At 47.0% G+C, this 27,273-nt stretch overlaps 1 protein-coding gene across 3 annotated transcripts in view; it reads right to left on the bottom strand.

Annotated features, from left to right (window-relative positions):
* HEPHL1 (hephaestin like 1) overlaps positions 1–27,273 on the bottom strand; it is a 181,602-nt gene that overhangs the window by 85,958 nt on the left and 68,371 nt on the right. For all 3 annotated transcript variants that reach the window (XM_029602335.1, XM_029602336.1, XM_029602337.1), the window contains exon 10: positions 10,495–10,645. In XM_029602335.1, coding sequence (XP_029458195.1) covers positions 10,495–10,645 — 151 coding nt within the window. The remainder of the gene's footprint in view (positions 1–10,494; positions 10,646–27,273) is intronic.

The raw sequence follows: 27,273 nt of genomic DNA, 5'->3' as shown, positions 1-27,273 counted from the left end.
CTGCAGATATTTCCCTATCTCCAGAGGGCTTACAATCCAACAGCTAGAGAGCCGTGATGATTTTTCGTGGGAGGGGTCCTTCTATTGCAGGGGGGAGGGTGTCACCACGATAGCGGAGCCCCTCTCCTGAAAAAATACTGCAGCTCTATGGTGCTCTGTTTTGTCTCGCAGCCAAACAAAGGGGTACAAAACAAAACAACATGGCTAGCAGCCCTTTAGGTGCAATGGCTCCAACCTCAAGGGACTGCCATCACCTTAAAGGGCCGGCCGCTGAGAAATAGTCCAGCATAAAATAAGAGTTGAGCAGGGGTCAGGGGCTGCCACTTGAGGCAGACACAACACCCCAAAGTAAAAAAAAAAAAAAAAAAAAATAAATAAATATATATATATATATATATATATATATATAGATATATATAGATATATATAGATATATATATATATGAAACTTCACTCGCAGCGACGGACACCTTCCACCTCCCCTGCCATGTCCTGAAAAAAAAAACAGTGTCCCACCACCCCCCTTTCCAAATACATGCATCATGATCCTCCCCTCCACCCCAATGGTGATCTAAAATCATTGTGGATATACTGACCCCTCTCCCCACAAATGTATAAAAAATCATTGGTGTTCAGGGGGACACCCCCCACCCACATCCCCTCCAAACCGGCCCAGGGAGCCTACTAGGCCCAGGCCTGATCAGCACCATTTTCAAAAAGGCACCAACTTGACTTTGTCCTTATCACGCGATGGGGTAATGGAATGGAATAGGCCACTTGGCTGAGGTCCCATCCCCAGACCTTGACGCAGTCACAGGACAGCTGCCGTGTCAGCTTGGTGCCCCAGGCCCCACTGAGGGAGCTTCTTCAAGTTTCAAAGGTTTGGGGTGGTGGGGGTGGGTCCCCTAAACCCCAATGATTTCTTTTATACATTGGGGGAAAAGGAAGGGGGGCACTATACCCCTGTTAGATCACTATTGGGATGGGGGGCCAGGGTTATGATGTATGTATTTAGAAAGGGGGTTAGGGCACTATCTATTTTGTCAGGACAGGATAGGATGGTGGGGGAGGGTCTGTTGCTATGCATGAGGTTTAATTTTGTTATTGTAACTTTGGCGCATCAGGGCCACCTTGAGTGGCAGCCCTGGGTTGAGTAGGGGTCAGCCCTGACCTCTACTCAATTCTTATTTTTTTGCTGCAGCAGGTTTTTTTTTTTTTTTTTTTTTGCATGGCCCCTTAAATGTAATACGAAAACCTCAAGATCCACATTACAATTAATGATTCCCCAGCAGGTGTTATTTTATCACAGATGACGACTTTCTGTTGTCGGCTGTGATAAAATATTAACATGAAATTGCCTAGTAATGACCTTCTTTGCATATATTTGCATTATTAATGAATGCAAAACAGGTCGTTGTAATAGAGGAGGGAACCTGGGCAGGGCTATGCAAAATATAAGAAAATTATTTCCTTACCTGCTAATTTTCGTTCTTGTAGTACCATGGATCAGTCCAGACCATAGGTTATTTCCCCTTCCAGCAGATGGAGTCAGAGCAAAAACTGAGAGGGCGGTCCCTCATGACTGGTGCACCCTCTGTAAACCTTCAGTATTAAGAATATCCAAGCAACAAAGAAAAACCCCTTGGATGGATCAATACAAAAATGAATATCAACTAAATTGAACATCAAACTGTAAATCTGAATAGGCAAACTTGCAATGTGAACTCTCAGTCAGTCCCAAACAGGTCCTGAAATGATTACACAGTCAAGCTGAAGGATTAACCCAAAGAAAAAACCCCAAAATCCTTAGGATGGGCGCCTGGACTGATCCATGGTACTACATGGCCCCTTAAATGTAATACGAAAACCTCAAGATCCACATTACAATTAATGATTCCCCAGCAGGTGTTATTTTATCACAGATGACGACTTTCTGTTGTCGGCTGTGATAAAATATTAACATGAAATTGCCTAGTAATGACCTTCTTTGCATATATTTGCATTATTAATGAATGCAAAACAGGTCGTTGTAATAGAGGAGGGAACCTGGGCAGGGCTATGCAAAATATAAGAAAATTATTTCCTTACCTGCTAATTTTCGTTCTTGTAGTACCATGGATCAGTCCAGACCATAGGTTATTTCCCCTTCCAGCAGATGGAGTCAGAGCAAAAACTGAGAGGGCGGTCCCTCATGACTGGTGCACCCTCTGTAAACCTTCAGTATTAAGAATATCCAAGCAACAAAGAAAAACCCCTTGGATGGATCAATACAAAAATGAATATCAACTAAATTGAACATCAAACTGTAAATCTGAATAGGCAAACTTGCAATGTGAACTCTCAGTCAGTCCCAAACAGGTCCTGAAATGATTACACAGTCAAGCTGAAGGATTAACCCAAAGAAAAAACCCCAAAATCCTTAGGATGGGCGCCTGGACTGATCCATGGTACTACATGAATGAAAATTAGCAGGTAAAGAAATTATTTTCTTTCCCTGTACGTACCAGGATCAGTCCAGACCATGGGATGTTCCAAAGCTTCCCTTAAATAGGGTGGGCCACTGATATCCCAGCTCAAATGACCTGAGCCTCAAAAGAACCCGAGGTCGTTGATTGCAGATACAAGCGATAGTGATGCGTAAAGTGTGCAAAGACTTCCAAGTGGCCGCCCTGCAAAATTCCTGCGGAGAGACTGCTCGGCTTTCTGCCCAGGAAGCTGGTTGAGCTCAGAGAGAATGAGCTTTAAGACCGTCTGGGGGCTAACGCCCCGCGCCAATGTACACAGTAGAGATTGCTTCCTTCATCCATCGGGCAATGGTGGTCTTTGAAGCCTAGTTCCCCTTCTTGGGACCACTCCAGAAGACAAAAAGATGATCTGATAAGCGGAAATCATTAGTAACCTCCAGATATCGAAGGAGGACTCGCTTGACATCTAGGCGCCTGAGCTCCTTGGAATCCTCATCGTGGTATGATGGCAGTTCCACCAACTGATTCAGATGAAAAGATGAGACCACCTTTGGAAGGAAAGATGGTACGATACCTGAGGATACTCCGGGATCCGTAGAGCAGAGATAAGGCTCTCTACATGACAAGGCCTGCAGCTCCAAGATTCTGCGACTGGAACAGATAGCACCCAAGGAAACTGTCTTAAGAGTCAGGTCCTTGAGGGTTGCGCTCTACAGTGGTTCAAAGGGTGGCCTGCCAAGAATACGAAGGATCAAAATCAAAACTCCCCGAGGGGCACAAATTGCAAATCGGTGTTTCACATGCTTTACTCCCTTCAAGAACTGGACCACGTCCGGGTGTGTCGCAAGAGGAGGGCCATCCCAATGATGAACTAGAGCACCTAAGTCTGCCACCTGAACTCGGAGAAAATTGTAGGCTAATCCCCTCTCCAGCCCTCGCTGTAAGAATGACAAGATCTGGGCTATGGTCGCACGCCGTGAAGAGAGACGTGAGGACTGGCAGCAAGCCTCAAAAACTTTCCAAGATCAGACATAGAACCTGGAGGTGGAAGGCTTCCTAGCCTTGAGAAGAGTGGAGATAACCACCGCTGGATACCCTTGTCTCCTCAGCCGGCGCCGTTCCAAAAGCCAGGCCGCTAGACAGAAGCAATTTACTTGGTCGAAAAATACTGGTCCCTGCCGTAGGAGATTTGACAGATGCCCCAGGCGCAGTGGGCCACCCACCGCTAGGTTGACTAAGTCTGCGAACCACGGCCGATGAGGCCACTCCAGAGCCACGAGGATCACGGGCCCCTGGTGACCCTCTATTCTTCAAAGCACTCTTCCCACCAGGGACCAAGGCGGGAACACGGAACATAGGATGTTCCTCGGCCACAGGAGGGCTAGGGCATCGACACCTTCTGCTCCGTGCTCCCTTCTGCGGCTGAAAAAGCACGGAGCCTTTGCATTCCCATCAGATCCAGATGGGGAATTCCCCATCTCGTGACGAGTAGTGCCACTGCCTCCTGGAACAGTTCCCATTCTCCGGGATCTAAGCGCTGGCGACTTAAAAAAGCTGCCTGAACATTGTCCACCCCTGCAATGTGAGACGCCACCAGATGAGACAGGTGGAGTTCCGCCCACAGCATCAGCTTGTTCATCTCCCGAGTCACATGGAGACTTCTTGTTCCCCCCTGACAATTGATGTACGCCACAGTTGTGGCATTGTCGGAGAGGATCCGGACTGCTCGGCCCTATGCTAGGGGCAGAAAACGCTGCAGCACAAGACGGACTGCTCTTGTCTCTAGACGGTGGATTGGCCAAGTTGCCTGTTCTGGCGTCCACTGACCCTGCGTCGAGTGCCGACCACACACTGGCCCCAGCCGGTAAGGCTGGCGTCTGTTGTAATGAGTACCCATTGTGGAACCTCGAGCTCTACTCCTCAAAGCAAATGATCCAGGTCGAGCCACCAGGTCAGGCTGTCCTTGGGTAGGGGCAGTATCGGCAGAGGAGCCTGAAATTCCTGAGATACCGGCTTCCAACGGGAGAGTAATGCTCTTTGTAAGGGACGCATGTGGGCAAAGGCCCAAAGCACAACATCTGTCGTGGAGGCCATGGAACCTAGCAACTAGAGATAGTCCCAAGCTGTGGGAAGTCGGAGGTCCCGAAACGCTGAACCTGAGCAAAGAGCGATTTGGCCCGCTCCAGACGAAGAGAGCCTGTGCCTACTTTGATGTTGAAATGAGCTCCCAGAAAGTTGAGGGACCAGGATCTGTTCCTTCCTCAGGAACGCCGCCACCACTACCATCACCTTGGTAAAGCTGCGAGGTGCGGTTGTCAGGCCGAATGGCAGGGCCTGGAACTGTAAGTGCTGCCCCAAAATCTTGAAGCGAAGGAGGCGCTGATGCTCCTTCAGGATGGGGATATGAAGATAAGCCTCCGTCAAGTCCAAGGACGCCAGGAACTCTCCCCGGTGCACCGCAGCAATCCCTGAGCGCAGAGTTTCCATCCTAAAGTGTTGTATCTTGAGCGTCCTGTTGACCATCTTGAGATCCAGGATTGGCTGAAAGGAGCCTTCTTACTTGGGGGCTACAAAGTAGACGGAATAATGGCTGAGTCCTTGTTCCGGTAGTGGCACCGGAAGAATGGCTCCCAGATCCAGGAGCGGTCTAGCGTCCGATGTATTGCGCCCTGTTTCCTTAGTCCGCACGGAGAAAATACAAACCTGTCTCTGAGAGGTCGAGCAAATTCTAACATGTACCCACGCTGTAGAATATCCAGGATGCCTTGTCTGAGGTGATTGTGACCCACTCCTCGTAGAAGAGCAACAGGCATCCTCCTATCCGGGGAATCGAAGAGTGGGCCGACAATGTTTCATTATGAAGATGTAGTGGCAGTCCCTTGAGCAAAGGTGTCTCGGGCTGATCTTCATCCCCGAAAGGAATGAGACCAGGACTGCGATCTAGATGAGGGAGGCCTGTGGGACACTGGCCGCACCTGGCGGAAGCGCCATTGTCGTCTGAAACGGAGCTGTATGTTCTGGATCCCCGAGGATGATCTTCCGGTAACTTAAGTACCTTATGCTCCCGGAGCGACTTAATAAGTTGCTCCATCTCCTCTCCAAACAACAATTTACCCTTGAAGGGAAGGAAGCCAAGTTGAGACTAGGAGGAGGAATCCGCGGACCAGGTCCTGAGCCAGAGGAGGCGCCAAGCTGAGACTACAGAAACCATGGATCTGGCCAGCACCCGGAAAAGATCATACAGCGCATCCATGCCATACGCTATGACAGCTTCTAGCCTTTCCGCCTGTTGTGCGTCCCCTGGAGGCAGATCCTGAGTCCCGAGTAGTTGTTGGACCCATCAGTCATGCACGCTGCATCAGGGAGCTACAAACAGCAGCCAAAACTCCCAAGGCAGACGCCTCAAATACTCTCTTCAAATACACCTCAAGTTTGCGGTCCTGCAAACCCTGAGGGCTGCTCCTCCAGTCACAGGAATAGGTGTCCTAGCTGTGACTGCGGATACCAATGCATCCACCTTCGGTACTTTAAGTAGTTCCAGGGCCTCCTCGGGGAGTGGATACAGTCTGTCCATCATTCTGCCAACCCGCAGAGAGGCCTCCGGAGTCTCCCACCCCTGGACAGTAATTGGAGCAGCATAGGATGAAAAGGAAAGTCTTCGAAGGTGGCTTTGGCCCTGGTAGGATGGGATCCCCTCTCTTCGGTGCAGTGCTGGCAGCAGGAGCCTCCTGGGGGGCCTCAATAACTAATCCGGCCAGGACATGTGTGATAAGCAGAACCATCTCATCACTCTGGAAAAGGCGTAGAACCCGAGGAACATCCCCTTCGACTTGCGCCGAGGGCGTCGGGTAATCTAGATCAGGGTCCACTGCAGGGTCCGTCGGAGGTGGAGGGTCAGGACCGGTTAAACCCTAGAGGATCCCAAAGGGGCCACTGGAATGGCAGGGCCAGAATACTGGTGCTGTACCGGGCTGTGACGGTACTGATCCTCAAGGCCCCCTGCCACGTCCGGGAGTTCCCCCAAACTGACTACTTTAGGAGGAGGGGGAGCCAAAACTGCATCCTGGTACTGGCTGAGCCTTGCCAAATAAGCCCCATGCATCAGCAGAATAAATTCTGTGGAAAAAGGCTCCGGGGGAGGGATGGCTGGAGGGGGTGGGGGCCGGAGGGTCCTCTGAGGGCGGCTCTGCGTCGGGGAGGTGCGCCGGAAAGAGGAAAATGAGGTCCGTCTGGATCTGAATCCCCAGGAGGCAGCGCTGGAGCAGCAAGTAATGGATCCAAGATGGCCGCTGTTCCCGCGTTGGACGGGAACGGGGCCGATCTTCTCAGAGCCTGGTGTGCATTTGTGCACGAAACAGACCGCCCTAGAGGCCTTCCCGGGAGAGCCACGATCCCAGCTTCCCCCAGGCGCTGCATCGCGTCAGCCGCGGCATGGAGGCAAGTAAAGAAGGGCTTGGAACCCAGACCTCCGAAAACCTTCGATAGAAGGAACGAAATCAAAGTCCTGCGCTGCCTGACTAACTTTAATGACCCGTTCCGGTTTTTTGTTTTTTTTTAAGCCAGAGGGATGTCGCGTCTCTGAAGCTTAGGCTGCCCTGAGGAAACGACATCTCCGGGCAGCGGGACGATATCGAGGGGGAGAGGTTGGACCACCAACTTCACCCCTGAAGGCAGCAAATGACAGCCCTGTAAAAGGAAAGTTAACAAACTTACCCCCAAAACGATACAGCAATAAATAAAAAATATGACAGGTCTGCCACTGAATGAAAGCTCTGCCTGCAAGCCTGCAGCAGAACAGCCCATAGAAAGTAGAGCAAAGCTACAATGAAAAGCCTTTGCCTTTTTTTTTTTTTTTAATAAGATCCATCCAAGTAAAAAGTGTTAACAAGAAAACTGGAGAAATAAATCAACAAAGACTATTCTCACAGAAAGAAAATGGGAGAACCAAAGGTGCAACCCAAATCTGCTGGAGTCAGAGAAATACTGAAGGTACCAGTCATGAGGGACCGCCCTCTCAGTTTTTGCTCTGACTCCATCTGCTGGAAGGTGGACATAACCCACGGTCTGGACTGATCCTGGTACGTACAGGGAATGTATGATACTTCTGTGACAGCAAATATTGCACAATAAACACTGTTTAATGGGTGTTAGAGTACTACCATGGCTTAATGCATCGCTTAGTAAGTTTATATCTGAGGCAACAGAGTAGAGTAATTTGCCCAAATTCAAAAGGAGTGGTAATGGGATTTAAACTGTGGTCTCTCCAGTTTGTAATCTGCTGCGCTAACACTAGGCTACTCCTCCATGCCAAGTTGCTTTTAAAGTAGATGAAACAACTATAACTAAAGAAAACAGTGCAGCTAATTGGAGCTATGAGTACAGTACACCTAAGTGAGGCTACTAGGGCAATACATTTACAGTACATCTAGCTGACAGCCATGTTTCTGTAGCATAGGATAAGGTTCCATTGTCAGCCAGCAGTTATTTACTTTCTACAACTGCATGAAATAATGCATTTGGGTAGGACTAGGGGGCTCCACGCTCATTCTACCTGGGTGAGAATATTGCGTGTGGACATTCAGGCTGATTCATTAAAAAGTGCGGGAGAGCAGGACTCCGCGTTGAGCGCCCGCTCTCCCAATTCGTGCCCAGGCACTTCTCCTGAGCGTGTGATTCTCTTTTTAAATGAGGCCGCACACTAATAAGGAAGTGCTAGGAACAACAGCTTTAGGGATGGCTGTCAGCGGGTCCGACAACAGACGCTCAATTTTACCGGCGTTGGTTTTCGAACCCACTGACAGCCACGAGTTTGGAAAACAGACACCAACATAATTGAGCATCTGTTTTCTAACCCACTGACTGGCTGGCAGATTTTTTTTTTTTTTTTTAATTTTTGGTTCCTCTGACTTAATATCGCTAGGATATTAACGGCAGGTGTTAATTTCTGACAGTAAAACTTTCAGTATTCCAGGCGACTAACTACTTTCAGTATTCCAGGTGACTAACTAATAGGCTCATCAACATGCATTTGCATGTGATGAGCGCTATTAGTTTCGGGGGGGGGGGGTTGGCTGCGCATTTTCCACCCACTATTACCCCTTACAGTATAAGGGTAATAGACGCTGGTGGGAAACGCGCGGCCAATCGCATGTTAAATGGTGTGCTCAACCTGAAGGTGTGTAAGGGTAAAACGGAGAATGCATGTGCAGTGCCCCTGGATGATGGTGAATGCAGCATGTGTAGTCTGACAACATGGGGGTCAATATTCAGCGGGCTGGGAAGCAGGAAAGATACCTGGGTAACTTTACCCAGATATTTGTGGCACTTAGCCAGATACGTCTGCCATTGAATATATCTGGGTAACTTTAGGGACAGTTGTTTTTCTGACCAGACTTACCTGGCTAAACTCTAGCACTGAACATCAGCACTCCATGGCTAAAATTTAGCCAGGCCCCTGGAACGATTCCATCACTGCTTGTTTTATCCAGCTAAATTTTGACTGGGCAGAAAGTAACCCAGAAAACATTTAGCTGGGGAGCAAGGAGGAAATGTTCACATCTCAGGATATATCCAGTTAACTCTAATAATTGCCCCGTCAAACCCTTTGAACTCAGATCTCTGTGGTGTCACACAAACCATGCCCAAGGCCCCCACAAAAATGCATAATTTTCACCACAAATTGTGGCTTCTGCCTGTCGTCTGGTGCTCCACCTGTGCCAGCTCCATTTTTATACATTTGGGGACGGACTTACAATGGCAGCAGAAATCGTACCATCTTACGCTGACTTGCGTTGCATTACAAGTGTAGCCAATGTGGACCATCACGATGTGCACATCATGGCAGCAGCACAGAAACTCTCATCACTGTTTTCACTTGGTCACATGGACATACTTGATAATGCAGAGGTTGCCCACAACAAGAATGCAAACAAATCCTTATTTATGCTTGCTGACACACGAGGGGTTTAATACAATAAAGTCGCGTAGAAAGCAGGCGCCATGCAATATTTAAATTACGGGGGGGGGGGGTTCGCGTTAGTTAGCTGTGCGCATCAAAAAAAGTACAGAAAAGCAGAAAAAACTGCTTTTCTGTACTGCCTCCTACTTAATATCGTTGTGATATTAAGTAGGATGAAAAATGAAAGAAGCAAAAGTAAAAAAAAAAAAAAAGAAAAAATTGACAGTCGGACCCATCACAAAAACCGACACCGAGTTTGTCAGCGTCGGTTTTCCTTACCGGCGGACAGCCACGAAAACAGACACCGATAAACCCGGTGTTGGTTTTCGTGACCAGCGTACGGCAGTTAGGATAACCGACGCCGATAGACCCGGTGTCGCTTTTCCTTACCAGCGGATGGCAGTCACGAAAATTGACGCCGGGTTTATCGGTGTTGGTTTTCGTAACTCGGTTGTCCGCCGGTAGAAAACCGATGCCGATAAACTCAGCGTCTGTTTTTGTGATGGGTCCGACTGTCAATTTTTTTTTTTTTTTACTTTTGCTTCTTTTATTTTTCATCCTACATAATAAGTCTGGTCAGAAAAACAACGGTATTAAGTAGGAGGCAGTACAGAAAAGCAGTTTTTTCTGCTTTTCTGTACTTTTTTTGATGCGCACAGCTATTAACACCTCTCCAGGCAGGCGATAATAGATGACAGTTAAATGTGCGTCCTAGACTCACATTTTTTTTTTTTTGCATCGGGAGTGAATGCCTAAAAGCCTCATTCACATGCATTCACTCCGCGTTGGACGTGTGTTGAATATGCGCTAATCCCCATATTGCATTAGGGGATTGATTAGAGCCTATTCTACCTACATCCGACTGCCGGTTAACAGTGCGCTCGGCTGAGCACACCGTATTGCATCGGCCCCAAGGGATGCAATGTTGGGTTGGTGGGAGGGGGTTCCCACAGAAATTCTCTGTTAACGAGATGTGAGAAAATGATGGGTCTAACTGTTGTATTGGGGATTGTTTAGGCCCGGAAGGCTAGCAGTATTGATTTCTTTGTTCAAATAACTTGGCATAAATACCGTGCATTTTGTTTGATTCCTGGAAATGTTCGTCTTCTTTATCAATCTTCAGAGGGTCTCCTGTAATCATCTGGATGTTTTTTTCCAGATACCAGCTGCTATTCTCATCAAAGATTGTGGATAGCAAGTAAAACTCCTTGTCCACACCCTTCTGTAACGGGAAGGAAGCAGATGCATCAAAGGGCAGTTTAAGATGACCTCGCTTCCCTGAGAATAAATAGCTCTGAATATGTCTGCTGAAATCCTTACTCCCAGTGAGAATATTCCCTCTCCCTCCCCGGGTTCATTTATCCTAGTTTCTAATAAGTTATTTAAAAAAAAAAATGTACACAAAGCAATAAAAGTCACATGATGCAATGTCTCCATACGGTTTGCACATGTAATCAAGTTACGGGCAGGGGGAAAGAATTATAATACTACAGTTCTCAGCAAAATGTGAAATGAACATCTTTCCTCATACATCCAACTGTGAAATAAGAATCCTGTCTGGTTCCTCATTTTAGGGGCAAATTGAATGAGGACAGTCAAGGGAACTGGGCAATTATACTGAAAAACAAGCTAAGTATGAGCATTCAAAAAGAGAGTGCAGCGTGTTGGCACTTATTACATAAGGAAGGAAACCATGGGAAGAAATTATTTGCCAGTGAGTAGGACCCTTCTTAGTCCGCACCTATAGTATGGGGTACAAATGTAAGCCTCTCATTTAATTAAGGATATCAAGGAATTGGAAACAAATCCAGAGAAGGGCAACCAAATTGACTGAAGCGTTGCCTCACAAGCAAATGCTTAGTAGTCTTAGGTCTCCCATAGAAGAAAGATAAGGTTGAGAGAGGAAAAGTTGATATTGTACAAATTCCTTAATGGGTCCAATGAGTACAAAGATCTTACAGAGAAATCTATTTATCTCCAGAGCAAACTGATAGACCATGGGGGCACTCTCTGAGACTAGAAAAATGTAGATTTCATCAGTCCCCAAGAAAGAAGCTTTATGACACATCTGTGGAGGAGACTTCCAGAAGAATTGGTCAGAGCTACATATGCTCACGAGAAGAGTGGTCAAATCCCTATAGGACCCAAAGACCGGTGAGTTTTTGGTTAACCAATTCAGGGAGATATCATTTTGGGGTTTATGAATAAAAAGTTTCTACCGGGGAAAAATCTGATTTTTGACAGGTGCAAAATCCGCCAAGTGTTCTAATATCACTGCCAACCGCCCTGCCCTTGGAGAAACCTATTCTGCATATCTGAATTAGCAATACTGCTTTTATGTTCTGCCTTGTAAACAAGTTCACTCAGTTCAAAGCATTTCAGTAGGGAATTATTACGACATTCCTCCACGTTACTACCACATATGCTTCAAAATATTCCAGACAATCCAATAGCTACATAACAGTTCTATAGTAATTCTTCTGGAGATCTAATTTGCATGAAACAAAGATCAACTGCATTAGGATTAGACATGTATTGTGTCATTATACAAAGCATATTATTAGTAGATTCAATAAAATAAGGGCTAAGTCTTTTCAATCATATGAATGAAGAAGTGTTGAGTAGCATATTAACTCTGTTAAATCATTTATCTACCAACTTAATAGTAATGTTCACATTATTTTTATACTGTTGTCATTATGTTGTCATTATGTCATTTATGTTGTCATTTTGCAGTTTTATAGACATTGCTATACTAAAAATGACTATAACCAATACCCCTTGCCTCCCACAATTCTGCAGCCGTAAACGTATATTTTACAATCTGCCACATAATCAACATTCCTGAAAGTTTTCACACCTCTTAATTCAGTTTTAGGAAGAAATCTGCAGGGTGCCTGCCTGAAATCAGTCTCAGCTCTCTCTGCTCCTGTTCCAGCCCCTCCCCTCACAAACAGCCTGTAGGTTACCTTCTTCTGTTGTTCCCTCTTCCTCCCCTTCCTCCTATCCTGAAGTGAAGGGAGGGGGGAGGCGAAGATGGAGTGGACAGAGAAAACAGAATATTTGATCCCTCAAACATCTCTTAAATCCTTTGGTTTTGACCAAAGATGGATGGAGTGCGAATGACATCCCTTTAGAAGAATTTCATCTTTAGACAAAGGTTCTTGCAGCTGCATATGTGGCCAATCATACACCATTTATAAAGTCCTGGATGCATTTTGGAAGTCTGAAACTACTGGTGTCTCTCAGCTGGCAGAGAGGGCATTAATTTCAATTCATAGAAGCCTTGATGATTGACACTACTGCTGTCAAGTTTCAACTTTGCTAATTTAATCCATTTTTATATCTGTTACCCTGTGTCCACCTATCTTTCTGTGCAATTAGCAGCATGACAAATTGCTGATGCTGAGGCATTTTAGCATACAGAAGCTTGTGTATTCAGAAAGACAAGGACTTTCTCAAGAAAATATAATAAGGATGGTTGCACTATTTCAATTCAAAACATAAATGACATTTCCCAACTTGATAAATTGTTGAGTTTTGTACTTGGTACAGTTTTTATTTGTGTTTAGTTAAATACTGTTTAAAAACAAACAATCCGAATAGTTTTCAATAATAAAAATTAACTTTTTTTGCATAGTCAGGTATGAATATTTATGCAAAATTATGCAAATTTGCTATAAAATGACCTCAGAATCTTGAAACATCTGCTGCAGGAAAACTGGGGGCTCTGACTATATATTACACTTGGGACTTGCTATATGTATATATAAATAAAACTATCCCATCACTTATGTAAATAAACAAACGTTAATCATGCTCACAAGTAATCATGAGGTCGGCTCATTGCCTCCCTCCCATATTCCATTGTATATAGTAATTTATCTTTGTTTTCCCTCTCTTTTTTTCCTTCTCCCAGTTAAGGCATCCTTGTTATAATGTAACTTTATGCTCCTTTAAATTGTATCATGTTGACTGGTTGGTTACAGTTACTGCTTAGTTCGATGTAAACCGAGTTGATTTGATTTGTATCAAGAAAGTCGGTATATAAAAGCCTTAATAAAATAAATAAATAAATAAATGTGTTCTGACATTAAAAGTGTTCAGTAAGGAAAGCTTTACCTAAATCGCTAAAGAAAATAAGAAGTTGCCTTACTGGGTCAGACTGAGAATCCCTCAAGCTCAGCATCCTACTACTTTCATTTAAGAAAACAACATACAGCATATTGAATATATTTCTACACAATGACATATGAGCTATAAAGAAGGTAAATAAGCATTTTACCCATGGAAATGGGGGCTTTGAAAATGTCCAAAGACGAGAGTGCAGAATAAAGTAAGTCCAAACCACAAGGTAAATCAAAACAGCTCTAGGGAGCCTGAAATTTTTTAATTCTTTTTTAAATGGCAACTCCACTGACTTGCAATCACACCACAGTATAGACCGCGTCCCCCGACACGGTCCCGTGTTTCGCCAAGGGCTGCATCGGGGGGGAGCAACAAGGTTATCAAGGCACTGTAAATAAACATACAAGGGTTAGGACATAAACTGGACAAAGCCGACATGTTAATACTATTTCAGATTCAAATAAATCGCATACCTGAATGCAGAGCAGTTTCAAAAATGGCAGGGAGCGCGTCCATCTTAACTGCAGACAGGTATTTAAACCTACCGGAGTGAGCGCGAAACTCAGGTTGACAGGTCACATGGTCATTAGGGGCCAATCAGCGTGGCCCCCGTTCCTGAGGCGCAACTAGCAGTGCATACAGCAAGCAATCTCTGGTGACCCCACACTCTCTATGTGAACAGATGCCATTCCAATTCACGATTGAGCCCTTTCGGGGCTACTGTATCGAGGCGGAAAATCCACCTCTGCTCAATTCTTCCCAACTGTTCATTATAATTCCCACCGCGCGGGGACCGAGGAACAACCTCAATGATGGAAAAGACTAAGTCGGAAAGAGAGTGTGAATGTTGAGCCCAGTGTGTTACTAGGGGTTCATTCTCCTGAGAGTTACGTATATTTGAGCAGTGCTCAATAATGCGTGTTTTTATCATTCTAGTAGTCTTTCCTACATAAATTAAGGGACAGGGGCAAGTAATGGTATAAATCACCCCTTTTGTAGTGCAGTCCGAAAAAGACCGGAGAGGAAAAATCTCTTGAGTGAGTGGATTTAGGAAAGACGTACAGATTACAGTGTGTTTGCACATCGTACAACGCCCACAGGGCTGATGTCCAATTGAGGATGAGAGGACCCTTGATTCTGGCTGTAGGTCCGCATGAATCAGTCTATCACGGAGGTTACGGCCCCTCCGTGTCCGTCCCATGTCAGTAGTAAAGAAGGCCTTTAAACGGGCTCTCTTTGCAAATCGGGATCTTCTTTTTCTCCCACGCTCTGAATCATCTGAGAGTATTATCAACTGTATTTTACCATTTTCCATCTTAAGCCGGCAGGTTACGAATATTATTCGTAGACATTGGCAGTCTCTCTCTCTGCATCGACTTTTTCAAGGTCCTTTAAGGTTCACCTATCGGAGGGGCCGTAACCTCCGTGAGACTGATTCATGCGGACCTACAGCCAGAATCAAGGGTCCTCTCATCCTCAATTGGACATCAGCCCTGTGGGCGTTGTACGATGTGCAAACACACTGTAATCTGTACGTCTTTCCTAAATCCACTCACTCAAGAGATTTTTCCTCTCCGGTCTTTTTCGGACTGCACTACAAAAGGGGTGATTTATACCATTACTTGCCCCTGTCCCTTAATTTATGTAGGAAAGACTACTAGAATGATAAAAACACGCATTATTGAGCACTGCTCAAATATACGTAACTCTCAGGAGAATGAACCCCTAGTAACACACTGGGCTCAACATTCACACTCTCTTTCCGACTTAGTCTTTTCCATCATTGAGGTTGTTCCTCGGTCCCCGCGCGGTGGGAATTATAATGAACAGTTGGGAAGAATTGAGCAGAGGTGGATTTTCCGCCTCGATACAGTAGCCCCGAAAGGGCTCAATCGTGAATTGGAATGGCATCTGTTCACATAGAGAGTGTGGGGTCACCAGAGATTGCTTGCTGTATGCACTGCTAGTTGCGCCTCAGGAACGGGGGCCACGCTGATTGGCCCCTAATGACCATGTGACCTGTCAACCTGAGTTTCGCGCTCACTCCGGTAGGTTTAAATACCTGTCTGCAGTTAAGATGGACGCGCTCCCTGCCATTTTTGAAACTGCTCTGCATTCAGGTATGCGATTTATTTGAATCTGAAATAGTATTAACATGTCGGCTTTGTCCAGTTTATGTCCTAACCCTTGTATGTTTATTTACAGTGCCTTGATAACCTTGTTGCTCCCCCCCGATGCAGCCCTTGGCGAAACACGGGACCGTGTCGGGGGACGCGGTCTATACTGTGGTGTGATCAGGGCCGCCATCAGGGCAGTATTCTTGGGCCTGCAGTATGGGGCCCCAGGATCTACTGCCACATATGGGGGCCCGCAGCCGCCAGGCGGCAGGTGCGCTTGGGGGATGTATTAGTTCATGGCAAAGAGGCCCACTGAGGCTCTCTCCGACAGTCTGTCGCCCAGGGGCCTACTGAAACCTGGAGCCGGCCCTGGGTGCGGGCCCCAGAGAAGGGAGAGAATTGCTATGCGTGTCTTTTAGACACACATAGCATTGATTTACAGAGCACCGCAGACAGAGACTCGTCCGCGCGCTCTGTCCTGCCAGCGTTCACTGTCTGACGCGGCTGTGACGTCACCGCCACGTCAGACAGTATGGGGCCTCAAAATTCCTGATGGCGGCCCTGGGTGTGATTGCAAGTCAGTGGAGTTGCCATTTAAAAAAGAATTAAAAAATTTCAGGCTCCCTAGAGCTGTTTTGATTTACCTTGTGGTTTGGACTTACTTTATTCTGCACTCTCGTCTTTGGATATTATTGAAGTGCAGTTCTCCTGCTCTGTGGTGTTTTTGGGTCTGGCTTTGAAAATGTCCCACCCTCAATACAGGGACATTGACCCCATTGCCCACTATACTCAGAGGCATTCCCAGGGTCAGGGAGAGGGTGGGCTACAGAGCAATGTACTTTTTATATAATCTAAATTACATATGTTGTTTCCAATGGATAAATTATCAGCAGACAAAGCAAGCAGATTTTAACAGATATCGAAAATCTTCTTAGTAAATAAAAAAAAAGCCATTATATTATCAAACCAATCTGCAGTGTTGGACTTTACTTGGGGTAAAGGCTCTGAGAGTGTGGTTAAAGAAGTAATGGTTTGAAACAACACATGAAGACTGTGTCCTGCTTTTTGGAACTGAGATGCAAAAAATTGATTTTTTAGCTGTATCAGTTAACTTTCTATACTTCACATGTGGATCCCTGTAGATCTGGTGTGCTTCAGTCATACATGAATGGCATCATTTTTGCTCTAGTCTCTAGATCTTCCTCCGAGCGCTCTAATTTGGCGCTATACCATTTTGCATTCTTCCTGCATCATAGCCAATAAATCTTTAAAGGGGCAGTTATCCAAAGTCTTTAGCCTTTGAAAATTCACAGGACCCCAAGAGGACAACCAAAACAAATTAGCATGGGTGCGATCCCCCTCTATTCATTTCACTCTCACCCTCTCTTCACTCTAGCTGATTCCTTCTCTCAGCTTTCACCCACTCCCATCAATCCTCTCTCAACCTCCATCCCTCCAACTGTTCCCTTCTTACATCCCCCAGCTCCTCTCACCTCCCCAGCCCATCCCCTCCAGCTGATCCTTTCTCACCTCAAGACCGTCTTATAACCCCAGCTGATCCTTTGTCATCCCCTCCCTCTCCCATTTCCCCTCTCATTCTCAACCCCATCCCCTCACTTCCTCCCCTCCAACCCTTCTCTCACTTGCCACCCCAGCTGATCCCCTCCTTACCCTGCAATTACTTTTTTATATCCCCCTAGTCAATTGTCTGTCATTCCCCCTCTCTCATCCTTCACAGCTAAACCCTCTCCACCTGATCCAACCCTTAAACCCCTCCTATATCTGATCCTTCCCTTCGAACAGTTCCTCCTCCAAACATCCCCTTGGTCAGGGTCTGCGGAAACATTTTCCTTTGGGCCAAAAGTTCAGTGGAGGATGAGGAGGGAAGAGTAGTGGCAGTCTCCACTGACTCATGCACATTTAGCCTTCCCCTCCACTCATGGCTGGTCCTAAGGCTGATAATGATCTATAAGTGGCAATGCTTTATTAATGATTGTCAGCAATGGCCCCGATCCCTCCTTGCGCTGGGCTTCCTATTGCCACTGTACAGCCTGTGAGCGCTGCTGTCACCTAAAGAGTGCAGCCGAAGGTTCTGTTTTAAAAACATTTTTTTTTTAGCAATTTTTGTAGACTAAGAAAAGATTTCTATCTTTTTTATTTCATTGCACTTTGCTGCAGTAGTTTGATTCATACTGATCTTTATGATTTTATGTATTATTTTATTTTATATATGTTTCATTTGTTGGCCGCCTACAGCTGTGGTCAGGCAGCATAAAAATCTTTACATAGATAAAATGGTGCAAACCCTGCAGGTAATAAGTATCAGCGGGGTTTGCACCAATGCAGGCAGTTTGATTATTATCCACACAAGTTACAGGTATTATTCTTTACAGTAAATAAGGATTTTTTTGTGCCTATCAACCTAACTTAGAAATTTACTTTGATGCATGATTGTGAACTAAAATGGCATCAATTATCTATGCTTTGAGCCAATGACGCGGGTACTTTGCGAGAAACCATCTCTAATGATCATTTGAAAAAGTGTATCTACACTGCCATGCAAAAAAAAAACCTGGGTTCATTTTCTGGTCAAGGCTTCTGTTCCCTGGGCCAGCCAGGTCTAGGAATGCTGGGGGACAGAGAGATCTGCTGTTTTGTGTCCCCTGGCCAAGAACTATTGTTGCAATAGCTGTGTTGAATTAGGAAGGGGGAAATAAAAATAGAATATAAAAACAAACTAGATAGCTGTAAATGAAGGCTCATGGAGGCCAATATTCAAAAAAGCTTTCAACTGCTAACGTAGCCAGCTAAAGTTAACTGGATAAGTTAACCCAGACATTCAGCAGGATAAATGTCCTGCTGAATGTCACCAAATAAAGTTATCCGGAAAGGCTTACCCAGATAACTCTGCAACCTAACTGGCTACATTTGAATATCGTTGGTTAGGTTGCACAGTTATCCAGGAATGTGTTCCCAGATAACTTAAACATAAACGGTGATATTCAAAGATCACCAATCAAGCTGTTGTTTAAAAAGAAAAAAAAAAGCTCGTGTCAGGGCCTCATGGCCTGATCCGATGATTCCCACCATCACCCCAAAGATCCCCAAGTGCCCCCCAACAGCAAAATAAGTTACAGGTCTCTAGGCCCGATAAGCTTTCTGATTTCTCCCCCCACCCTAATTTAACAAAATAAATAAAACTTACAGCTATCTCTTTCTAAATTTTGCTGTTCCAACTCAGCTATAAGATCAGCACATTCCCTGTCCCATCCCCACTCCTCTACCCCAAATCTTGAATCTACCCAGGAGGTCATGTCTGGCTTCCAGCATGCCCCGTGCTGCTCTGATGGCTATGCTGGTTGCGTAAGCTCTTCCCCAGAACCCTCCCAAAATGCCCCTAAATAATCCATTTAAATTTTAGCCAGATAATGACTTATCCAACTAATTAGATAGATAAGTGCTTTTGATATTCAAAAGTTATCCAGATAAATGCCTTTGAATATCAAACTCGTGGTGCTGTAGCCGAACAGAGGCCTGTTCAGATTCAGCTGAAAGTCCAAAGGACCAGGAGGCAGTTACCGGGCCAAGAAAAAAAAAGGTGTGCCTGAGAATAGCTTAGAATTGTTTCGAGCGGAACTTCAAAGGATTAGCACCAAGCTTAGAACATAAGAAATTGCCATGCTGGGTCAGACCAAGGGTCCATCAAGCCCAGCATCCTGTTTCCAACAGTGGCCAATCCAGGCCATAAGAACCTGGCAAGTACCCAAAAACTAAGAAGATCCCATGCTACTGATGCAATTAATGGCAGTGGCTATTCTCTAAGTAAACTTGATTAATAGCTGTTAATGGACTTCTCCTCCAAGAACTTATCCAAACCTTTTTTGAACCCAGCTACACTAACTGCACTAACCACATCCTCTGGCAACAAATTTCAGAGCTTAATTGTGTGTTGAGGCGGCTCCTCCTCTTCTGCATGTGCTGATGCACTTCCTCCTTCCTGCCCACGCGGCTCCGGCAACGTTTACTTCCGGGGCCGCACAGGCAGGAAGGAGGAAGAGCATCAGCGCGTTTGAACGCGATCTTTTTCTTCGGGCAAGGAGGCTCAGCGGCCGCATGAGCCTCCTTGTGCCCGGGGGCATTGGCTCCCCTCGGGATACCACTGCTCGCGTCTGCCCCTAAATCCTTGGAAACTTTATTTAAAAAAAAAAAATGACGTCACAGGATTGACCGGCCCACCGGGGGAAGCCCGATCCCCCGATAGGTCAATCCGCTCCTGTTTACAAGGGATGGCTTACTTTCGGGGGAGGTCTTATATTTAGGAATTCGGCAAAATCTCTACTAGGTCTTATTTTTGGGGGATGTCTTATTTTCGGGGAAACACGGTAGCACAATAATGAGCTGCTTTGCATGTATTTGCATGCAACACAGCTTATTATCATATCCACAGTGCACCAGGTTTACAGGCCATGAAATAATGCACAGAAATTGCACATTCCATGTGTTATTTCCGCATTTTTTTTTTTAACTTGCGGCAAATGCTGTTTACCAAATGTTGATGCAATTGCACAGTTTGGTAAATAGGCTCCAAAATGCATTCTTAGTTTCATTAGAACAGACTGCTATGCGTGTGCCCTTGTTTTCGACAAGGGCTAAAAATACATAGCTGCATGAATATGTGATGTGTGTTTGAAAAGACGAGAGGTAGATCTGTGGAAAGGGGGTTTCATGCACATAAAAAGTTTTTTAAGACTGCAAGTGAGTGAATGAAGCATGATCGCACAAATCTGTGCAGGTGACAGGAGGTGGAGATGTGAATGTAAGGGAAGAGAGGTGGCATGCATATTGTATATGAGATTATAGCTATTAGAGCAGGAGGAGGAAACTTTAGTCCCCCAAATCCTCAAACAGGTCTGATTTTTCTGTATAGTCAGAAATATGCAAATTAACTAGATTCTTAGACAATCAGTGTGGAAATACTGAAAAAAGGAAAATTGGTTCTTACCTGCTAATTTTCATTCCTGTAGTACCACGGATCAGCCCAGACTCCTGGGTTTTGCCTCCCCTCCAGCAGATGGAGACAGAGAAGTTCTTTACGGACTCCGTCCTATACCCCTGAGGTGCCACCTAGAGTCTGTCAGTATTACACTGTATCCAAGCAAAAAATTCAACCACAATAACTATATAACTATCACCTCTCCCGAAAGAGCAGGGGGAATGAAAAACCAGCAACTCGCTGAACAAAAGGATGCCCAGACTCTTACCCTGAAAAAGGGGTGCATACTGAAAACAACTTACGGCCAAGCGGACTCTCCATTTCCCTCTGGATGGGACTCTGGGCTGATCCGTGGTACTACAGGAACGAAAATTAGCAGGTAAGAATCAAATTTTCCTTTCCCTGTACGTACCCGGATCAGCCCAGACTCCTGGGATGTACCAAAGCTTCCCTAATCAGGGTGGGACCGAGAGAGTCCCACTTGGAGCACACTGGCCCCGAAGGAACCGGGCTCTGGAGCCTGGACATCCAAACGATAATGCCTCGCAAATGTATGTGTAGACTTCCAGGTAGCTGCTCTACAAATCTCTTGCAGCAAGACTTGTTGGCACTCCGCCCACGAGGCCGCTTGCGATCGGGTAGAATGAGCCTTAAGACCGCCCAGGATCGGACGGCCCTGCATGAGGTATGCCGACATAATCGTTTCCTTCAACCAGCACGCAATAGAGGCTTTGGATGCCTTATGATCCTTCTTAGGGCCACTCCACAGCACGAATAGATGGTCCGAAAGACGGAAACTGTTCGTAACCTCCAAGTAACACAACAATGCCCTTTTTACATCCAGCTTCCTTAAATTCTTAAACCCAGGATCCGAGGAATCTAGATCCATGAAGGAAGGAGTTCCACTGACTGATTCAAATGAAAGGAGGATACCACCTTCGGTAGAAAAGAGGGAACTGTTCTCAATGAAACTCCCGTTTCGGAAATCCATAAAAACCTGCAGGACAAAGCCTGAAGCTCGGAAACACGCCGTGCCGAGGAAATAGCCACTAGAAAAACCACCTTCAGCGTCAGATCCTTCAGAGTCACCCGCTTCAAAGGTTTGAAAGGAGCAGTCAACGGCACGGAGGACCAGATTCAGATTCCAGGAGGGACAGGGATTCCGGACCGGAGGTCGCAAATGCTTGGCCCCTTTCAGAAAACGAACCACATTCGGATGAGAGGCTAGTGTCACCCCTTGCACTTTGTCTCGCAAACAGCCAAGGGCAGCCACTTGAACCCTCAGGGAATTAAATGCCAACCCTTTGGCTAACCCTGCCTGTAAAAAGTCCAGAATATTCGGAATGGAAGCCCTGGATGGTTGTACCGCGCGCTCTACGCACCAGGATTTAAATACTCCCCAAACCCTAATGTACGCCATGGATGTAGAGTTTTTCTGGGACTGCAAGAGGGTAGTAACAACCGCATCTGAGTAACCCTTACTCCTTAACCTCTGCCGTTCAAAAGCCATGCCACTAGACAAAAGCGATCTACCTCTTTGAAACAAACAGGTCCCTGGTGCAGAAGGTTGGGAGACGGCCGAAACCGAAGGGGACCGTCCACTGCTAGATTCAGAAGATCCGCAAATCATGGACACCTCGGCCACTCTGGAGCAAATAGTATTACCTTTCCTGGATGAATCTCGATGCAGTGTAGGACCTTTCCGATCAATGGCCACAGTGGAAAAACGTACAACAGGATGTCCTTTGGCCAAGGGAGGACCAGAGCATCTACCCCTTCTGTTCCCAGCTCTCGCCGGCGACTGAAGAATTGGGGAGCCTTGGCATTGCGGCACGTCGCCATGAGATCCATGGCGGGCCTGTTTCAGCACTGGCACAGAAGATGAAAGGCCTTGGCGGAGAGTTCCCACTCCCCCGGGTCTAACTGATGGCGGCTGAGAAAGTCCGCCTGTATATTGTCCACCCCGGCAATGTGAGATGCCGCAATCTTGTAGAGATTTTATTCCACCCAGTTGATCAAGAGCTGAGCTTTCGCTGCCACTGGAAGGCTCCTGGTCCCTCCCTGATGATTGATGTAAGCCACCGTCATCGCATTGTCTGAGAGTATCCTCACTGAACGTCCTTCCACCAATGGAAGGAGAGCCTGCAATGCCAATCAAACCGCTCTAGTTTCCAACCGATTGATCGACCATGAAGACTCCGTTTTCGCCCACTGACCTTGTACTGCTGTCCCCCGACAGACTGCCCCCCACCCCATGAGGCTGGCATCAGTGGTAAACACTATCTAGGAAGGAATTTCCAAATCCACTCCCTGACGCAAATTGTCCAGACAAAGCCATCAAAAAAGACTGGATCGCGCTGCGTCCGTCAGTGGTGAGAGGAGATAAAACTGCTCGGAGAGCGGGTTCCATCTGGAGAGCAAGGCTGACTGAAGAGGATGCACATGAGCAAAGGCCCACGGTACCAGCTCGAGAGTGGACGCCATCGAGCCTAAGACCTGTAAATAATCCCAGGCTCTGGGATGAGGCATGGACCGCAAGGATTCCACCTGAGTGAGAAGCTTAGAAAGCCTCTCCTCGGTAAGAAAGACCTTTCCCAGGACCGTGTCAAACCAAGCACCTAGAAACTCCATGGACTGGGAGGGCACCAGATGGCTCTTGTTGGGATTGACTACCCAACCTAGCGAAGGACTTCCGATTTTGCCCGAATCAGCCAGTTGTCCAGGTAAGGATGCACCAGAATCCCCTCCTTTCACAGGGCCGCTGCCACAACTACCATCACCTTGGTAAACACCCTGGGTGCTGTCGCCAGGCCAAACGGTAGCGCGCAGAACTGGAAATGATGCCCGAGGACTGCGAACCGCAGAAATTTCTGATGACCTGGACGAATGGGAATGTGCAAGTATGCTTCAGTCAAGTCCAGAGACGCCAAGAATTCTCCTTTGTGCACGGACACTATTACCTAGCGCAAGGTTTCCATCTGAAACCGTGGCACCTTGAGAGCCCGATTGACCCATTTTAAATCCAAGATGGGCCAGAAGGTGCCTTCCTTTTTTGGTACCACGAAGTAGATGTAGTAGCGCCCCCGCCGGAGCTCCCCGACCGGGTCTGGAACAATGGCGCCCAACTCCTGTAATCGCCGCAGAGTATCTTGCACTGCCCGACGCTTTTGGTGGTAAGTGCACAGAGAAACCATGTAGTGCTCACGGATCAGTCAGGCAAAGTCTAAAGCGTAGCTGTGTTCGATTATACTTAGGACCCATTGATCTGAGGTCAAGTTGGTCCACTCCTCCAGAAATAGGGAGAGCCTTCCCCTATCCTCGGAATGGAGGAGTGAACTGGCCTCACTTCATTGCGCAGACTTAGAGCCTACGTGAGCTTAAGAACTTAAGAACCTAAGAACATGCCATACTGGGTCAGTCCAAGGGTCCATCAAGCCCAGCATCCTGTTTTCAACAGTGGCCAATCCAGGCCATAAGAACCTGGAAAGTACCCAAAAACTAAGTCTATTCCATGTTACCGTTGCTAGTAATAGCGGTGGTTATTATCTAATTCAACTTAATTAATAGCAGGTAATGGACTTCTCCTCCAAGAACTTATCCAATCCTTTTTTAAACGCAGCTATACTAACTGCACTAACCACATCTTCTGGCAACAAATTCCAGAATTTAATTGTGCGTTGAGTGAAAAAGAACTTTCTCTGATTAGTTTTAAATGTGCCACAAGCTAACTTCATGGAGTGCCCCCTAGTCTTTCTATTATCCGAAAGAATAAAAAACGGATTCACATCTACCCGTTCTAGACCTCTCTAGACCTCTCATGATTTTAAACACCTCTATCATATCCCCCCTCAGCCGTCTCTTCTCCAAGCTGAAAAGTCCTAACCTCTTTAGTCTTTCCTCATAGGGGAGCTATCATTTTTGTAGCCCTTCTCTGTACCTTCTCCATCGCAATTATATCTTTTTTGAGATGCGGCGACCAGAATTGTACACAGTATTCAAGGTGCGGTCTCACCATGGAGCGATACAGAGGCCGCCTGCCATGAAAGGACTGGTTCCAGGAATGCTGACGGCTGGGAGCCTGACGAGAGGAGGATCCAGAAGACCGTGAGGCCCAAAAACGACGATTCCCCTAGAATCTGGACCTCTGAAGAAAGGAGCCTCTGCTCCTGGGCCTGTCCTCCGGCAGCTTGTGGACCTTATTCTCTCCCACAGACTTAACCATGTCCTCCAACTGTTGGATGAAGAGCAGCTTTCCCTTGAAAGGCAAGGAACTTAGCTGAGCTTTCGAGGAGACATCCGCCGACCAATTTCTAAGCTAAAGGAGCCTGCGGGCTGAAACGGTGGAGACCATACTTCTTCCCAACATGCGCAAGAGATCATACAGTGCATCTGCACTGTAAGCCACTGATGCCCCCAAACGACCAGCCTGAGCCTTGTCCGCTTCCGAAAGGGATGCCACAGACTGCAAGTGCTGCACCCAACACAGGCTCGCATGCAGAGCAAAATTGCTGCACATGGCCACCCTCACTCCCAGGGCCGAGGTCTCAAATATCTTCTTTCGGTCCTGCAAATCCTTCAGGGCCGTCACTCCCATGACTGGGATGTTGGTCTTCTTAGTGACTGCAGAGACCGCCGCATCCACCTTGGGCACCCTGAGCAGCTCCAGCATGTCCTCAGGTAGCAGGTATAACATATCCATAGCGCGGCTGACTTTCAAACCTAGCTCCGGAGTGTCCCACTCCCGGAACAATAGGTCACTGACCAACATATGAAAGGGAAAGGAGCGAGCCAGACCTCATATGATCCACCGCTCCCATACGCGAATCCTCCTGCGGGAATTCAATTCCGAGCTCTTCCAGAATATTCGGGATAAACGGACCCAATTCATCCCTCTGGAACAAGCGTACCACCTTGGGATCATAATAGTCCACCTCCGAAGTGCCTCTCTGCTTGGGCACCAGGGGCTACCATCCTGGCCTGCGTCTTCTCCCTGAAGGCCTTGCGGGGAAGGGTCTCCTCCATCAGATAGATCCGATGAAGATGAATCATCCGGGCCTGCCACGGATCTGAGAGGGCGCTTCGACCTAGTATGCTCCCCCACCAGCAGGGACTTGGGACGCTTACGGGAGGAGGGAACCTTGGAGACCTTGCCCCTCCTGCGTTTGTATGCTCTCCGTGCCTTGAACATCTTGTGAAAAAACTTCACCAAGTCCGAGAAAAACGACGAAGAAGACCCATCTGAGGCCCCCTCAGGGTCATCATCCAAAGTCTCAGCATAATCCTCCTGCGACCTGCCCCCCCCCCCCCCCCCCCCCCCCGGAGGGCCCCAATCGCGGAGAGAGAGGTGGCGGGGAACGCCGTGCTTCCACCACGGCTCTTTCTGCATTCCTGAACGTTTTCAAAATGGCCTCTGTCCCTGCACTAAGCAGGAATGGATCAGGCGGCTGCAGTTGAGCTGTAAGCCTTCTAGTCTCCAGGTGCCGCAAAAAACCGCTGCTGCCACAGAGATTCCCCTTGGCGGACCTCCCCAAGGTCCCTTCACTGCCCGAGACACAATCGGCACAGATACCAGCCCCACGTGGAGCAGGCCACACCACGAGGCATAGCCTCGGGCTAAATTTATCTCTGAACAGCTGAGGGAAGCGCGCCAAAAATAGACTGGGCAGCAGGGGCCTTCGCATGAGCCGAAACACGGCGGTAAGGCAGGCAGAAAGGAGCTGGAGAGAACGCTGGACCGGCCGACTCACTTTTACCTCATTATTTATTTATTTATTTTACCGTACTCCGAAGCCTGCGCTGAGCTGTCTGCCACAAGTGAGTGAGCCGGGCTCCCCGGTATCACCCGCCGGCTGTAGCAGTCCCTGGGTCTTCAACCCCCTGCTCTTTTGCCTCTGATACCAGGGGGGATGGTCCCACCAGGACCTGCCAACCCCCTGGGAGGCTCAAAGGAACTTCTTGTGCCTTCTGCTGATGTTGTCCCAATCTCAATTAAATTTTTTTTTTCTTTTAAAGAGCCAGAAACCTTCCAACTCTGCTCTCTAACCAGATCCTAATCCAAACAAATCAAATATATAAACCAAGTCAGAAACCAAGAAAGTAAACCCAGACTCCAGGGATTGCACCTCCACTATCTGCTGGAGACAGAGAAATACTGACAGACTCTAGGTGGCACCTCAGGGATATAGGACGGAGTCCGTAAAGAACTTCTCTGTCTCCATCTGCTGGAGGGGAGGCAAAACTCAGGAGTCTGGGCTGATCTGGGTAGGTACAGAGAATGGTCTGTTTGTTGATCCTGAACACTGAAATTATCTACCCCTGAATTAGCAAATGTTTCTTACCTGTAACAGGTGTTCTCACAGGACAGCAGGATGTTAGTCCTCACATATGGGTGACATCATCAGGATGGAGCCCAATCACGGAAAACTTCTGTCAAAGTTTCCAGAATTTAGACTGGCCCCTACTGGACATGCCCAGCATGGCACTAACCCTGCAGCCAGCAGGGGTCCCCCTTCAGTCTTATTTGAAAGCTACAGGCAGTGCTAAAAAATAAAATAACAAAACGTTACGAACCCAACACTGCGGGGCCGCAGGTGGGTTTCGTGAGGACTAACA

Source organism: Rhinatrema bivittatum, chromosome 5 (genome assembly GCF_901001135.1).
Source record: "Rhinatrema bivittatum chromosome 5, aRhiBiv1.1, whole genome shotgun sequence".
In the NCBI taxonomy this organism is placed as follows: Eukaryota; Metazoa; Chordata; class Amphibia; order Gymnophiona; family Rhinatrematidae; genus Rhinatrema; species Rhinatrema bivittatum.
The sequence above is the reverse complement of the archived record's forward strand: the minus strand, read 5'-3'. Positions and strand labels throughout refer to the sequence as shown.